Source organism: Dromaius novaehollandiae, chromosome 20 (genome assembly GCF_036370855.1).
Source record: "Dromaius novaehollandiae isolate bDroNov1 chromosome 20, bDroNov1.hap1, whole genome shotgun sequence".
Classification (NCBI taxonomy): Eukaryota; Metazoa; Chordata; class Aves; order Casuariiformes; family Dromaiidae; genus Dromaius; species Dromaius novaehollandiae.
This window is the reverse complement of record NC_088117.1, coordinates 12,862,569-12,880,569: the sequence shown is the minus strand read 5'-3', so window position 1 is coordinate 12,880,569 and position 18,001 is coordinate 12,862,569. Positions and strand designations below refer to the sequence as shown.

The following is an 18,001-nucleotide window of genomic DNA, read 5'->3' as shown; positions in this document are numbered from 1 at the left end:
CAAAGGTTTTGGTAGTGTCAAACTTCGAAGTTGCATGTAATGATTAATGGAGAACTGCACAGAACACTATTTGGAATGTTAACAAACTTGTAATTATCTGGCTCTGTGTCAGACCAAAATGGTTAATGATCCACAAAAGAATTTAATGTGCACACTTGTATACAACAACCAAGAATTCACTTTTCAAAAGGTTTCTTAAGTTATGTGAAAGATTTGTAAATGCATTGTGAATTCAGAAATAAACAACTTGGGTCTTTGCAGGAAATACATTACTAGGGAATTTATAGACATGCACTATGCATTGCATTTTGAAAACATCAGGTAATTTAGCAGTCTGTTATGATGAAGTTTTCTTCTTGGTGGTGTTATGGTATATGTTCTTGCCCTTCCATCTCACTTTTCAAACTACCTGACTTTTCGCTCATTATCTTTTCCTGCCTTTGTTCCTTGGTATTTTTTTCTCCAAGAAATCTTTATTTCTATATTTAGACCATTTGCTATAGTATATCGTTCTTCGAATGAGTTCATCATTATAAGATGGAGGAAGAGAAGCAAATCAGTATTTTTGATCTCAAAAGTTGATGAAAAATGCATGTGCATTTATGGATACTAAATAGCAAATGATTAAACAAATGATTAAACAAAATTAATTTAGGAATGGACTTTCATAGAAGTGTAAGGGAATTTTGTAGCCACTCTTACTGAGCTTCGAGAGGAAGGGGGATACCAGTTCGTCTATTTTATTTTGAAAGTCCCACTTCTACTGTCCCAAGAGAGCTTTAAATCCTAGGAAACAAAATGTACAACAATTATACTGCAAATTGGAACACTTTCACTTGTATTTATTTAACTCATTCATGGTTTTGTCACTTACGAGACATATCTTTCAAAATACATGCGTAAGTCCCAATTTCATCTTCAAAGATGACAGCTTTCTTATAAATAAAACTTAGAGCTAACACGTGAATTTCCTTAGTATCAATACATTACCATGCAACCCACATGCTTCACAGGTGTTATTTGCAAATTTCTCAGAGCAGAGAAGACTAAAACCTTATAAATCTTTCCATCTGAAAGTACATTTGTTTGTCAAAGCCACTCTATCACTTGAATAAACTTGATGAAAGACTATCAAGTCCCTGTCTCTGTTTTCCTCTCACTAGTTGATACTTTTCCTTACAGACATATACACCCAGAAGCATATCTAGGTCTTCAGACAGAATGTGGGGATTATCTACTCCTTTTGTAATGCCCCTAATTTGGGTGCTACCTGAAAATTCTTTTAACTCGCATTATTTGCAGTAATTGTGTCGTCATGCGCTGTGTTTTGGCATCATGGAAAGATGAGTGAGAGGGGGAAGAAGAGCCTTAGAGAAGACAGCTTCTGTTTAGACACAAATATCATGCTAATCAGCACAGATGGGATGAGAAATACAGAAAAAGTACATGATAGTTTAATGGGTTTTTGGCAAAATGTGTTGGCTGTTTTCTTTCTTTTTAGAGTATACCTGTCTCTGGCTATAGTTTTTCTATAACAAATACCTGAATTAATGTTTTATATTAATGTGTTTGAAGCTTACCCTAATGAGCTTATTTTTTATCTGTCTATCTGCACACTAGTACAAAAGTCTTCCAAATACAACCCTTAATTTTTCTCTAGTTCTTTCTTTATGTTTGGATGGCAAGCTGTGGAACATATTTTTGCACAGTATGAAGCATCTTGGCAGACTTTTCAGGCCAAGTATTGGTGGTTTTAGAGTTATCTTTGGATCTGTCAAAAGTGCTAATGGGCTTTGTTGAGCTTCTTTAAGATTCTAAATCATATTTGCTTTTTGCTTTTCTGTGCTTTTTTATTTAACGATGATTAAGATTGCACTTGAATTCATGACTAATCTAATTTTGCTTTCATGTGTGCTTTTTCTATAAGACTATCTTTACTGTATAGCAATCCTTTTACATCCATAAGAAGCTTTTTGGAACCAGATTCCCTAATTCAGCATTTTTGGGTTTATTAACCTTTCCATTTTTTTTCCAAGTTCTATGTTTTAAGAAGTAAAAATACCTTCTACAAACAAAAGACCTTTTTCTGTTTGCCTCACACTGTAAAAGCCCCTTATTCTACAAGAACATAATACGTTTTGGTCAAGCTATCTACACAGTAAATTTCTAGTTTTGTGCGTAAAGATCTTAGGAACACACTTGTAAGTTTTCATTCTGTTAGTTATTAGAAGACATCATAATTCTTCAGTAAATAATACATGATTCATGCCACTACAGCATGTGCACAGGGCAGTTGCATTGATAATGACGTGGACAGTGTTGCTGACTGGTGGGATGGCCTGTGGGTTGGGTATGGAGTGGCCGTAAGAGCATGCGTACGTAGCTTGCTCTGTTTTGGTTTTTTGGATTTCAGTTACTCAGGATGATTTGCACATAGTTATTTCTTAATATTCTGAGCAACAATAGCATGAAAGTAACCTGTCTTGCTCATGAAGCGTATATGCAAAGATTCAGCAGCTTTACTTCCTTGTGTTTTGGTTTGTCTATAAAGATAATCTGCAAATGAGCTTGGCATATAATATTTTTCTGCCGTTATTTTTTTTTATACTATTTAAACATATTGAACACTCAGTGGAAATTGAGTGTTTGATCCTGCCTCTTCATTGGAGATGGACATCCATTGAGACTTTCAGAGAGCTAGAGAGAGGGAAAAAATTCCCTGTCTCCTTCCGCAGTTTCCCCAGCTGCCTGAGGGGCTTTCTGTCTTCAGCCAAGGGTGAAAGGTTGTCTGAGTATACAAAGTGAGGAATTCAGAAGATGTGTGTAGCTGTTTTTAGCCTGTCTATTAAATGCCCATGTGTAGTTCCAATAATCAGAATTGTTCTGGGGTAGACTGTGCTAATTTTTGTGTCATTAATATATCTGAGTTTGTTAAATTGGAAGCATCCATTAGGAGAGCTGTTTTTACTGTTAGGTTACAAGATGTTTTTATACTTTATCCAGAGAGTTTTGAAGTTTCTATAAAAGTGACAGAATCTATTTTTTCTCAGAGAAATATCTCATATTTAAGTTGTGTGTGAAACATCATCAGTCTTGCTAATCTGAGGCCTAACCCCCCAAAAGTTAGGGGAAGGATACTGCAATTAAAAAGCCCTCTGACACAAGATGACCTGACCTGTTGTTTTCTTTCTTAAAGTCATATATTGGATGTAGCAAAATAGAAGGATGAAATCTTGTTATTTTTTCTTTAGGATACTTGTTTTTGTAATGTGATTAATCATAAATTATTTTTCTCTCTCCTAGAGAAATCTAACAGAGTATTTTGTAGCAGTTGATGTCAACAACATGCTGCATCTCTATGCCAGTATGCTGTATGAACGCCGCATCCTCATTTGTTGTAGTAAGCTGAGCACTGTAAGTAAATGGCAGAATAATTTCTTCTATTCACAGTACATTTTTAGAATGACAGTCATATATAGGAAATTCTCTGAAGTTTCTAGAATTTGAAGAAAAAGGTTTAAAACTTTGTATAAAAATAGAATATGGTACTGAAGTTGGACTTCCTATATGAGTGAATATCCAAAAATTCATAACACGTTCTTTACTTGGTGAAGGACTTAGTAAGCAGAGGTGAAGCGCTGCTTTCATAGTTAGAAATAACCATAATCATTAATACCCATATAATTAAATGTATGGGCATGGAGTTTTAAAGCATTCCTGAAGAAAAGACATAAATGCACATTGATGGGTTACTAGCCATTCAGAATATTTGAATTTGTTTGGTGAAGAAAAATCTCTAGTTTTTTAAATATATAAAAGCAAAAAATGCACGAATGTACTTGGCCTGCAAAAAATATACAGGGAGTGTAGAAGATGTAGCCATATTCTTTCTAGTGGCACCCAGTGAGAGTACAAGAGGCGATGGGCACAAACTGGAATACAGCAAATTCCACTTAAGTTTAAGAAAAAACTTTTTTTTACTGGGAAGGTGGTCAAACACTTGAATGAGTTGCCCAGAGAGGTTGTAGAGTCTCCATCCTTGGAGATACTCAAAACCCAACTGAACAGGGCCCTGAGCAACCGGCTCCAGTTGACCATGCCTGAGCAGGGATTCCGGATTTGGTGATCTCCAGAGTTGCCTTCCAACCTGAACTAATCTATGAGATGTTCTGTTCGCCTCAAATATTTAAATGAAAAAGGATTTTTTTTGTTGTTTTGTTTTGGATACAGATGTTGTGTACATGTTATGCCATAGTGAAGTCCCTTTTGCATAAATTTGCTTAACAGAAAAAAATAGATAAATGATACTGTCAGATGGCTCTTTTAGTGACCTTCTCTGCATGGACCCAAATGGTGGGCTAAAATACGTTGACAATCCAGACTTTTTGCCATTTTGTTTGATAAGGTGTAGCCTTAATGGTACTTAGCCTCCATCAAGGATCTGAGAGATGAAAGCTACTGAACACTAGGGTACTCTATTCTAAAAATGGCTGCACATCAAAACCAAATACACAGCTTGATTTAGTTCAGAGTTTTGTGTTATGCATTTCATAAGATTGTCAATAAGATTGTGATTTTCTTTATAAAAGAGAATGTTAAGTTTTCATTATGTTTGCTCTGTAAATGGGTATTGATTGCTTTTCTTTATGAATAACAAACATAAGATGGTTTAATAAATGTTGCTTTCTAGTGCTATGGACTCAATACTTGAACAGTCCTTTCTAAAATACAAGCTTCCATTTCCATTTTGTATACTATTATCCGGCCTCTTACTGTATGACCACGACCTACTTTGTGTTTGAGATTATAACTCCTTGGAATTGTAAAAAAAAAAAAAAAAAAATTGAAGGCTGAAATAATACACATGAAAAGCACAAAAGAATAGTCTAACGATACGGGATAAGAAAAGGAAAGAGAATAAGTCTTCATACTCAATCTCAGAATAACCATTTCAATATAATTTTGAAAGGTAAGTGAAACTGGGATATTTAGAATAATCTCTTGGACATATCAATGATTATTAAATGTTTACAATCAAGTCCCATATATAACCAATGGAATTTAAGTACGATGAAGTTTAATATTGTAAAAAACTCTTGTAAAATACGAAGTCTTAACTTTTGTATCTACCAAGCGTTCTAGGTCCTCTACTAAAATAAACAAAAATACATCCTAGCTCGGGAAGTAAATAAAATATAAAAGAGAGGTACTTATTTCAGAGACCTAAAGAATGAAAATAATACAAATTATCACAGAAGAGGAAAGAAGAGAATGGCTAACCAAAGCATTTCAAAATATGTGTGGTTGGTTGGTGTAATATGTCCCTTTGTAACAGGGCCTGGGAAGAAGAATTACTTACCTGTCACTTTGCCTTCCTTAATGAGCCATTTCACAAGTAGGGTTGTGTTTTCTTTCCTATCTTTCTGCTATTCCTCTTCCTTTGCCTCTGTCCAAGATAAAAGCATGTCTGGTTCTCTGGTGGGGAGGGGTATTCATACTGTGTGTTCTTATCTTACAACTTTATATATAAACTGCTCCAAGACTGGAGTGACAGTGTAAGACAGGTTTGAAGTGTTGGGCCAGAGCCAGTGATTCCTTGCCTGCACGCTCTGCTCTGCGTGTTCCAGCAGTAGGAACAAGCTGCATTATTTTATTTCAAACTGTGCTCAGCGGAAGCCAAGACCTTGTAACTGGAAGCTTACCAAACGGCGGGTTCTCAAAGTATAGTTAGGGCTGGGGGGAGGGCTTTTCTGGTTGTTTTTTATTTTTATTTTTATTTTTTGACAAAAAAGTAGAAGGGACCCGTGTAATTTCTTTTCACTTTGAGAGACATGGCACACTTCACACTTAAGGCTTAAATGTAATATCAAGTAAGAGAGAGAAAATTAAAGAGCCCTGCGTAGAAAAGTGTTACGTGGTAGAATGAATCCTGCGCTATAATGAATCATATCAAATTCAAATTTTGATTAGAAATATTCTTAATATGGTCATGTTCAATAACATTTAGAGGTATCTGAAAGTGATTGTGTTTGTTAGCTATTTTATAAACAGTGTGTACTGAACCCATGGAAAATTTATTGTGTGTGTTTGGGGGGACTCTTTTTCTTTTTTTTTTCCTACAAATGGCAACTCAAGTAATTTCTCAACATGTTAAAGCAATTTTTTTTTTTTTTTGAGTACTCTGTGATCTAACTCTTTGTGCAAAGCCAAATGTGAACCAGAATGTATAAAAACTGTGCTTGGCAAAAGACCACCTGCTGGTGGGTACATGCTGTTGCAAAAATGAAACAGAAGAGTTTTCCTTGTGTCCAGTATTTTCTCTTCCATCATGACTTGCCTTGCAGCCCTTCTGAACAAGGTATATTAATTATTTGTGGTAATGGGTGCAGCCGGTTGTCTCTCAGTGGAGAAAGGTTGCTTAAAGGAAGCCTTATGGCTCTTAAAAAATTTGATCTGTGAATTTTTATGATGCTTGTTTGGCTCCATCGTACTGAGATGAATATCTCAGTGATTTTTCTATTATTTTATAGTTATTAGTCCAGAGCAAAAAATGCTATTCTGGCATGGATATTTTTTTGTTCTTAGAAGTTGACAGCTTGCCATTTCAATTTTTTCATATTGTGGAACGCTCAGATGCACGAACATTTCCTAAATGGTATCTGACGTAGCTCAGGGCTCCAAGCATAACGAAATGGTGGGATTTAGGAAATTACAGTATATGATTAATAATACTTGCCAAAGGTACTTGTGATGTAATCTGGCAAAGAGCTTGCACTGTTCTTGTTAGCAGTCTTAAAGCTACCCTTTCTTAGGCACTAGTTCTTCCTTCCCCAGAACTCTCTCACTATCCTTACAAACTTCTGCCAGGATTGGTCTTGACCTTCATACGCAGTCTTTACAACAGTTCTGCTTTCCTTACTTAGTGCTTATGGAATTCAGTCTTATACTCAGTCTTATACTTTCTGCTTGTTTTTCAGTTCTGAGCAATGCAGAAGAACAATCTTACAAAAACTCAAAAGATGGCCTGTTCCTTCCAGTGTACATTGCATGTTCCAGCCTTGTACTGCAACTGCAAAACTGTGCAGTGTATATGCATCAGTAGAAAGAGAGTAAAAAACACTGGAAAATGGCCTGTCATAATTGAGCATCATTTTATAGTTTTTATACATGTGACAGAAGCCCTTTGATTAATTTGCTCAAATAAGTCTTTCAGAGTATTAAATGTTAAAACTGCAAGAAGTGAATTAGTTAATCAGTGTCTTTTTGAAATAGCTATCTTTTTATATTTTCTAGCAACAGCTGCAGGAAGCTGAGATAGTGGAACTAATCTTATTTCAAAATGCTGGATTCCTATAGTTTTGACAGTCGGGCATTTCTCAGGCTGCCTTATTATTAAGTGCTTGTTTTCTGTATAGCAATCGCTAATCAGGTGAGGTCTCCAGCAAATATGCTATTTCTTTTTTATAAGCCCTTATCTTGGCAGAGTTGAAGGACAGTACTGGTGCTTACCCACGGTAGTATGTTTTTTGAATTCATGCCAGACAGCAAGGTGGGAGTACATCTCAAAAATAAGTGACAGCTTCTGCTCACATGTCTGCAGTGTTGAGCATTATGTCTGTTTAATCTTTTGTTGCTGTTTTAAAACCTATGGAACACAGATTTGGAAGGGGCCTCCTTGGATTACTGAGTTCAGTCCTCTACTATCACAGGCAACCATGTTATATAACGATGTCAGGAAATAATCCAGTTGCTCACCATAGAAGCAATTTTTAGGTAAGAATTAAATGTAAGCCCTTTTTTCCATACATCTCTTTGTGCTTTGGGGAACAAAAACTGAAAACAGAGGATTTAGGAATTCAGAGAGAAACTACTTTGGAAAATCATGCCCTTTTCTTCTGCTGCTTGTTTTGGAACTGGGCTATACCTTTTATCTAATCTGTAGGAGAGGAGTTTCTTCTCTATTAGGGATAATGTAAGTTGAAATAAAACTGGATAGAGATAAACCTTTTAGCATTCGAGTCAAAAATTAAGAATAAAATCCGGATTTTGTGTCTTCTAACTTCTGCTTTAATTATTGTCCTAGCACACTAATATTTCAATCTCCTATGGACCATAAAATACTGACCACCTGCTAATAGAGAACTTTCTTAAAGAAAAAGAGTAACTAAACACGTTCATGTACTTGCTGTACACTGTGTACTCCTGAAGATCCTTTTTCGTTAGGACCGTGGTTCAAACCTAATTGAAATTCTTGCATATTTAGACTTATGGAAATGCATAAATGGAAATTTGCATTGGCGAAGTTGTTCAAGACCAAACACAAGGAAAGAGTAATAAAAAGCTCAACAAATGATGAATTTTCAGAATTATCAGTGGCATTATAAATGTTGCTGTTAATCTAAGGTTCATTTGAGCATGTCTCAGTCAGATGGGAGTAGCAGGATGCTTGCTTTGTTGACATCAACAGGATGTGTTGTTTCAGATTGCTTAACACTTTAAGATGCATAGGAATTAATGGCCAGCATCTTAGTTTACTGATTCAATTCTACTGGAACCAGAAGTGCTTTTATGGAAGACAAAAATGAAAGGCCAGTAGATATTAAAAGAGGGTCAGACAGTTTGCCTCCAAATTTAATCAGTATAGGCCAAGAAAGTTTAGTGAAATTATAGAGATACTGAAGTGAGCATTAAGGTGAATACAAATGAAGCAGCGCTATTTGTGCAGATGATTGTCAATTCGAGAGAATGCCTGGCAGAATTAGATGTGATTCAGTACAGTAGAGGAATGGTAGAGAATATGGTCTAGAGCTGGATATAATAGGCAACCCGAAAACCATGAATGCACACAATTTTATTTGCAGTTCCAGTAAGTGGGACAACCATACAGTAAGTGAGCAACTTTATATGTAGGGAAGCATCATTACTGCACATCAAAATGCAGGTACTGAAATCTGAAGAAAGTGAGTTCAAAATAGATTCTGAAGGAAGAAACATGAGAAGAGACATGAATCTGAAGAATAGGATCTGATTTTAGAAATTTATATTTGCGCTTGAAGGATGAGTATGAGAGCAGTCTCCCTTAAAGAAACTACAGTTCTTTGAGCAATATTTCTTTGAAAAAAATTTGGAACCTGTCATAATAAAGAACAGAGCTAGGGAATGCATAAATAAAGTCTATTGAGGAAGAGTAAATATGACCTTTGCAAAAGAAATTCATGATTCAAATCATAAAAGTTCTTCAAAGCAGTGAGACAGCAAGGGAGATTTGATCAGGAAAAGTCTTTTCAAAATCTAGGTAAGGTTCAACAATGTTGAATTCCTCAAGGATGATATAGAAATTTCCATGGTGTAGGAGAGGTAGGTCCTCTTATGGGTAAACAGCTGCCTAATTATTAAAAAACGATATTAAAAATGATCAGTTTTCCAAATGGTGGAAGTCACTAAGGAGTCTGACAGTGATCTAGTGGTCTGTGCTGCAGCCTAATAAATGTCCTCATGAAAAATGGTTTATAAAAAGGGGAGAAAGCTGTGTGACAGTGATTTTATTGCATAGCATTGATAAATATAAAATAATGCATATGGGAGAAAACAGTTGTAACTATATAAGGAATCGTGGTCTCTGAAGTACTTATTACCACTCGGAAAAGAGATAGTGGAGTAGAGATCTGTGAAAATGCCAGCTCAATACTCAGTAGCTTAAAAGCAAAGAAACTATTATGGTGGAAATAGAGAACAGAAAAGAGGGCATTGTGCCACTTGATATGTTCATGGCTTACCCACATTGTGAATATTGCATGAGTTCTCATCCTCTCCAACTCAAAAGTGATAAAACAGAGCAGTGAAAAATACAAAGAAGGGCAACAAGTACAAACATACATATAAAATAGTTTCTGAATTAGAACTGAGTAGAGCTCTTCATTCAGCCCAGCAAAGATACAAATGAGATGGAGAACTTAACGGAAATATACAGAGAAAATCATGTGTGGCCTGAAGAAGATACCAGAGATGTTTTTTTTTTTTTATTTATTGTCTCAAAATGCTAAAACTCAGAGCACCCATTAAAGCTGTGATGAAACAGCCTTGCAACAAAGAGAAGGGGCAACACTTCAGTTTATTCATTTGATTTCCCTGGCACATGAAATCTGAGCTGCAAGCTGCTAGGGGTTGAAAAATATGCAAGGCAAATATCAATTATATCAATGAATGAATCAAGCAATGATTTTAGTAATTTGTGTTGACCACTGTTGGACGGAATACTGGGTGACAAGGGATTTTCAATCTAGACTAGCAGGCCATTCTTGTTCTGAGGTCGTCAGTGATTAGTTGGTAGGGATGACTGGAACTCAAAACCGTTATTAAACAGACATAGTGGCAAGAGAACCGAAACTCCCCAGCTGCATTTGAAGGTCTGCAGGTGGTGAATAGGAAGCAAAGCTGACAGCAGAACAGTAAGACAGTGATTTTGGAAAACACGCAGAAAAAAAGAGCTATGTATTGTCAAAGAAAGTAACTGAAAAACATGCATTAAAGGCCCCTGTAGTTGATAAACCATCAGTGAAAGTGCTGTGGAGAAGACATAGCTGAATCCTATATCGTAACACGGAATACTGTATTTATCTGTTTGGAAGTGTAAGCCCTGTATCAGAAGCCAGTTTGTTTACAAGAGTGGACATTAAAACAGATAAAGAAAAAATCTTTTTGGAAGGCATTACACTGGTTTGATAATTATTTGTGTCTGTTAATGACCTTAGGCAAAACTTTACATATATTAACTTATTTTCCTACTAATTGTGATTTTGATAGGATCATTTTTTTGCGTTTAGATCTGTAGCGTATTTGTATATAAAATTGTAAAGCTAATTCAAAATGATGTGCAACTTTCATTTGTAAATTTTCTTTTAAAATCATGCATATTGTGTGTGCCTACAGTTTCTAATGTTTTCCTGACTTTTATTTCCATAAGAGTTTGTGCAGAAGTTATGAGAAATAGAATATTTCATAATAAATTTTACATAGATTATAAAAAAAATTATAAAAAAGGAAAAGCTATTTGTTTTATTTTGTGCCTTTGACTTTTGTACGGCTACAGTATCTCCTGCAGAGATGTTTAATTGAAATTTTAAGGGGTTTTTTTCCTAGATGTAAAATTGTCATCAATCTAAAATGTGCATTTTCCTGACAGTGGACTAAATGCTGTTATTCTGCAGACTGAATAGAAATGTGTCCATACAACTCTTGGATCTGTAGTCAGTGATATGATGTGACATTTCAAAAGCTCAGCTTCACCAGTGGTGAGTGACTTAACTGTCCTCACGCTAAACTTTACAAGGTACTAAAGGTTACATGAACTATTAATACTTTACAATTATCTGAAGATATGCTCCGTTTCATTTTTATTACTCAAAAGGTTACATATTGATGAAAACAGTCCTTCCTTTCAAGAGACTCATTCCCTTATACCTACAAAAAGGGATTAAAGTAATTGTAAATAAAATCAACAGTGAGCTTTTATTATTTAGATTAATACATTTTCCATTACAAAATGGTGCTGACAGAATGTTAGTTTATTGTATGATCTGTTAATTTTGTAATCCTTGCTTCGGTTTGAAGATATTCCCTTAACTGTTGGTAATTTTTTTTTAACAGATTCATCTTAGTGTTAAGGAACATAAAACAAGTCTTTATATCAGTCTTTGTGAAACCATTCTTTTTTGTGACCTGTCAACAAAAAGATAAACTAGCCCCTGGGTGAAAGCTTGAATCAAATTGAAATATTTAATTTCACAGCTTTTAAAGTATGATAGTTATGGTTCCTAATTTGAATTCAGAATTAAAAATATATAATGAAATTTCCTTCTATTATTTAAAACAGCCAAAGAAGTACTAGAAATCTGCAAATTATCTGTGTCGTTAGTTTAGCTATTTAAGAGTCAGTGTTTCTGAAAAGCCTGTTTTCCATTTCAAACAGAATTTCCATATCCAAGTTCCTTGGTCAAGCACCTGGACTTACCTTCCAAATCTTTAGAGACTGCTAATTTAAACTTTTCTTTTTTTGCATTTCCAAAAGAAAACATTACTTTCGTATAAATAAGCTTTTATTATTCATATCATATAAATGAGCTTATATTTATCTTAGCAGTACCAGAACTATGAATGAGTGTGTGTATGTTTAAGTTTTGATCATCAGGGAAGGATAATACAGATGCTAGTAGAATAATTATAATTATATAATAATTATTATGTTTAAATTAATGTTAAGTGTTCTAACATCTCTCGGCTCTCTACAAGTTAGAGCTTAAAATTCCAGCTTTTCAGTTCAGGGTTTTTTTCCTCTGATTTTTTTTTAACCATTAAAGTCCTCTGTGGGTTTATAATTGGCATGTAGGGTTTTAGGTTATGAGTGATTTAAAAAAATATATCTGTATATTGTGCTGTCTCTTTCTATTTCTTTTCTATTCTATTTCTATTTTTTTATAGTCACTTTCTTGCCACTGAAAAGTACCTGCTTGTGGAGCTCATACCTCACTGTAGGTCTCGTCTGTACTATAGGGCAGAGAACCTCTGTTCTTCTCTTAAAAAGAAAGGTGTTCCTGGGCAGATTCTCGTTGCTTATGCAGACCTGTTTTGTTCAGAAGCTAAAAATAGTACATAAGATATGGTGCCTGTCTTCAGTCTTTTTGAATTTTATTTGGGAAACAAGGTTATTTTAGTTACAGAAGAAAAGATATTCATGTATTATAGCCATCAGAAATGTCACTGAAATTACAGAAGGGCTCTGATATTAAACATACGGCAAACGAGAGCCAGAGTTTGTAGCTGATTTTCTGCAGCATGGCAGCCCAAAGAGACAGTAGTAGTGCAAACCTTTACATAACTTTTTACACTTGAAATGAAAACTTACTAGCTCATGTAGACAATTTCTATACCAGTCCTGGGTTCTCTATCAAATGGTATATAATTCAGCAGTCTGTCTAAGGAAATGAATAATAGCAAGAAGAATCCTCTACTTCTTTAAGGTTATGCCACATCTGGCTGAATCTTGGATGAATGTCACAAGTTATGTCATTGCTAATTTATTTAATCTCACTACAACTTTAGGCCACTGCAAGAATTTAATTCCTTTAGAATTTGTCTTTTATGTATTGGTAAGCAGTATTCTCTCACAATTTATATTTGATTTCATCTTTTTTTTTCCCCCCCTCCTTTTTTGTACCATCAAATAACTGGAAGACTTTCACTGAGTATTGTTTTCAAAGTATTTTGCACAAGGGAGACACCTTGCAGTGTTTGTGCTGGGTACCATTTGAGATCGAAAGACACACTAACTGCAAAATACTGTCAGGGTGGGTTTGGTTGCCTGACATCTCTTAGTCTTTCAATGTGTGTGCCTGTTTATATGATTTGTCTGTTCTTTTATTTGTTTGTTTTGCTATTTTGGGGGTGATTTTTTGCTATTTTTCTGAATGTGTGTGTGTGTCTGTGACTCATTTATACGCTGTTCATATGGTATTTTGACTAATGCTATCGTTGAGATTGCCTTATTGGGGATTACCACCTTATCCATTTTAATAGCAAATGTGACAAATAGCCTGCTTATCATCTTTTCCAGGTTATTAATGATGGTTTGCAACAGGACCTGAGACAGATAATTTCCTCTAAAGCTCTGTGAGGATTCTCCCCATGACTTGATTGGCACTTGTTTGCTACTTGTGATCTTAATTCAGTACCTGCCAACATTAAAACTGTTCTGAACAAGTTCTTTTAAAATACGACTGAGAAAGTCAGTAAACCAAGTGATTGCTGAAGTGCAGTTAGATAAAAATCCCTTTTCTGAGCTCAAATATGTTTCAGTTTAAGTTATAATTTCAGTACAATTTAATGATATTTAGTGGATGATGATTGCCAGGATCAGGGAGTTTTGCCTGTAGTATTTTTTGTTTCTTCCCTTTGTGCTATCATTTCCTTCTTCCTCTTGCTCTGCAGAACACTGGGTGTCCTTTCCCGGTTTTGTTGGTTGAGTCAGTTGTGCTCTCAGCTGTTAACGAACTAAGTCAAATGCAACCACTAGAAACCAGTCGTGCTTCATCCACCAGTACCTTTTTTTTAAACAAGAGCACTATATATTATGTAATAAATAATGTTGCTACAAAAGCAAAATTGATACTTTATTTTTTTCTTCTAACTTTAGCTTTTTAAACTTAATTTTTGTCTTAGTTATGATGTTGTTTTAATTTGTGTTTTCCAGTTAACTGCCTGCATTCATGGGTCCGCAGCTATGCTCTACCCAATGTTCTGGCAACATGTTTACATTCCTGTTCTGCCCCCACATCTATTGGACTACTGCTGGTAAGGCTATATATATATGTATATATATATATCAGTTAGATACACAACAGTTTTCACATTTGTGTGTTGTAAATCTTAAGTGCTCTTATGAGGCAACTGTTAGTCTAAAAATACATATGTGTATTAAGGAAGCGACCAACCTAGTAAGTGAAAAGTATTATTTTCATAGCATGATGTAATGGTGCCAGTATCTTGAGATACTCTGAGTGGTTACTATGGAATGGTGCAACTTAAATGTTTTGTATTTAAAATCTGTTATCGGCATATCTGCTTAATGTTAAAACTGGAATTAAAAAGGTGCTCTTGTTTTTTGCTTTCCTGAGCTGTTACTTGGAGAGGTGGGGGAGGGTGTTAATAGTATAGGCATGTGAGGCAAGGAGACTATGGTTCTTCTGAAATGAATATCTGATGGTAAGTTTGGCAACAAAGAGCATGGAGGTTACAAGCATTTCTTCTGATGGACTGTGGTGTAGGACATGATTTGAAACAGAAACATCCCCCTTCTCCAGTATATTTTAAAAAGTCCCCACTCCAAAAGAAAAAAGAAAAAAAAAAGGCAAACTTAAACTTACCAAAGGCAGGAAGTAAGTTTTTTGTGGAATCTTAGTTTATTTCCTTTGCACATATATGTCACATATTTGCATGCTATACCATATTTTAAGTATGGCTCTTACTAGGTTTTTTTTTTGCTTTGTGAATGTCTGTGTTTTAAGACTGCTGCTGTTCATAAAACTTACTGTATAATTTTATGCCCTCCTTCCCTTTCCTGTTTAGCTTTGCACTGCTTCCTTCTAGGAGCTTTTTTTTGCAAGTAGCAAAGTGAAATTGAAGAGGAGATCCCAGATTTAGGGATTTCACTAAGATATTTATTTATTTATTTATTTATTTAAGCAAGCACAGTTAAGCTTGCTGTGCCCTGATAGTGGGATCCAATAGAGTTGCTACCGATTTTTGAGTAGTTAGAATGATGAAAACCAAAGGCTGTAATCACCGTGGCATTAGAGAGAAGTGTGAATTAAGGAATGTTCCTATTAGCACAATTTCATACAAGTAACCAGATCATCACAGTACCAGGTAGAACATGTCACTCTGTCAAAAGCCACTCTCTACTCTGACATATATTTTATTTGAAATGATACTTGCTTGGTAATAGATTATTTATATATAAGAATACATGTCAACATCCTGAACGAAAGTGCATGGAAACGTTACTCACGTTGCACACCCGTAACATGGGCATCATACCACATAATAACTGTTTAGAAGGTTTTTAAGAAATTCTGTTGTAAATATAATTTTAAATAATGGTCAGATCTTTGCTAATATTTGGTAAAGTATCCACAGTGACTTTGAAATTCTTGTGTTAAATGGTTTTCTGTATTTTTGCAGTGCAGCATCAGTTGTCAGTATGTATATTTGATCACTTGCGTAACACAACTATTAAGTAAATAGACTGCTGCCAAGAAGAACAAATTATCTCATCAAATTATAATTCCATTGCTTCAAATTCAGTGGTTTCAGTCAGTGTCCATAACTGTCATAAAACTGGCATCTTTGCCAATAACTTCATGATATTATTTTGTGACGTTAAGCAAGAGTTTCTGCAGAGCTTCTGGGTAAGGAAGCAGCAGGGATAACTAGCATTTTTAAGTGAAGTGCTAGGAGCTGAAACATGTAGATTTAAAGGAAGCTTGTTCCTCTGCAAATGATTTAAATGTTAAGTATGTGCCTATGTCGAGGATACACGGAACGGAATCTAAAAACTATTATCTCCTGTAGAAATGAACCTTCAATTTACTCACAGCGCAGGAAGGGCAGATTCAAGTCATTTTCGCTGCCAGCAGGTGCCCTCTCGGTGCATAATGGCCTTTGCCTGTGTAATTAACACATGAAGGCTGCTGCTGCCAGTTTTGTCTTCAGGTACATGCTGCTAGGAGTTTTCAGGACAACAGTGTGGACCACAAGAGGCTTTTACATTGGGTTTGAGGATTAGGTATTCATCGACTTTCTGACAAAGACATGTTAAAAGGGGCTAAGTCCAGATCCCGCAGTTGGGAGCAGAGGTGTGCAAAAAGCAAACACATGGGCAGTGTACCCAAGGAAATAAAGACACGAATCAGTGAGCCACACTGAATGAATTCTTTAACTGCATAACACCCTGTGCATGTAACAAATGAACCAGCTAGTGCATGAAAAGTATGATTTTTAAAGCTATAATTATTAGGCAGACTGTAATTGCATGCTCGCAAATACAACAACTGATTACCTTAGCCTGATATGAACTTTAATTGGAATGGTAATCAGAAACTGTAATTCTTTGAATATATCAATTTAGCAACAATTTATGTGCCGCAAGTTCATTTCTTAAAAAAGAGTCTATCTATTTTCTAACCATGTGAACTTGGAAGGGTAATTTTTGCCTATGAAGATTGAGAAATGAGCTTCATACTCTCTGCTTTAAGGCAGAGTTATTGCTTGTAGGCTTTTGCATCTTAAGGGAGATGACCTGAGATTATTTAAAATACAAAGGTTTATTTTAATTTAGTTTTAATTCTGTCTGGTTATTTCCTTTGCAAGCCCAACATAAGATTTTTTTTTTTTTAAGAGCAGAAACTGAAACAAAGAAAATTTAAGGGATAAGAATTCTTCAGTTATTGGAAATACAAAAAATCATATTTGTTCGGTTGACTGTTCATTTATTGACTATGCTTCGTGGTGATTTTGAATCTTCTCCTCTCTTTGTGAAAATGAAAGAATGGTATATAGTGTATTACTTGAGATCTCTGAAACTCTATACCACCTATGATTATTTGCTTTTAATCATTTGACTTTCAGTGGAACCCTTTCATATAAAGGAAACTTTTAAGGTCATAACTGATATACTTCAGCTCAAATCCTCAAACTCAAACTGTGAAATTTGTTGGATTTTCCAGGAGAGGGGGACTTTTGGATGGCTCTTTCCAGAGCTACTTTGGTTTTGTTCAGAATAACTTAAAAATGAGAACTAAAATGGCAGAATACTTTACCTCTCCTCATGCCACTTGAAGATTCTTTTGGCTGATTGTGCATCAGAGACTCAGTCTCTTGGGGAATAGTCCCCTTAGCTGCTGACAGAAGTATGCTTTCCTGAGTCAGGAAGCAGAAAGTGGATCATTGGCTATTGCTGCCTGTTCATAATAATCTGCTGCAAACATGCTCAACATGAATCTGTTTCACTGAGATTTTTAAAGCTCAAATTCACTTTTCTGTAGCATTTTGTCTCTTATTTAGCTTTTACACCGAGTACTTCCAAACCAGTCTGTTTTTTCATTTTTTCAGTTCATTTTGTTAATTATTTTACTTATATGAGGGAGAAGAGTTAATTTCCTTTTCATTTCCCCCTTGAAAGTATCTTTTAACTTAATTTTTATATTCAGCTACATCCTTCATTCACCTAAGCACAGAATTGAAAAGGCCTATGCATCTGGCTTCAAAATGTTTGTCCTCCACATACTTGTTCTTTGTATTGGAGGAGGTGAACCAGTAATGGTGGTTCAATACCGCGTACACGTACCTGGAATGACTTCGGTCATCTGATCCCTATCATTTAGCTACGGATTTCAATGTTTCATTGGGGGGCGAGGGGAAGAGTGCTATTCTTTTATTACCTTTTTTT

The 18,001-nt window shown here is 35.3% G+C and overlaps 1 protein-coding gene across 5 annotated transcripts in view; it reads left to right on the top strand.

Annotated features, from left to right (window-relative positions):
* DENND1A (DENN domain containing 1A) overlaps nt 1–18,001 on the top strand; it is a 225,731-nt gene that overhangs the window by 108,762 nt on the left and 98,968 nt on the right. For all 5 annotated transcript variants that reach the window (XM_064523957.1, XM_026100867.2, XM_064523958.1 and 2 more), the window contains exons 9-10: nt 3,304–3,414; nt 14,246–14,346. In XM_064523957.1, the coding sequence (XP_064380027.1) occupies nt 3,304–3,414; nt 14,246–14,346 (212 nt within the window). The remainder of the gene's footprint in view (nt 1–3,303; nt 3,415–14,245; nt 14,347–18,001) is intronic.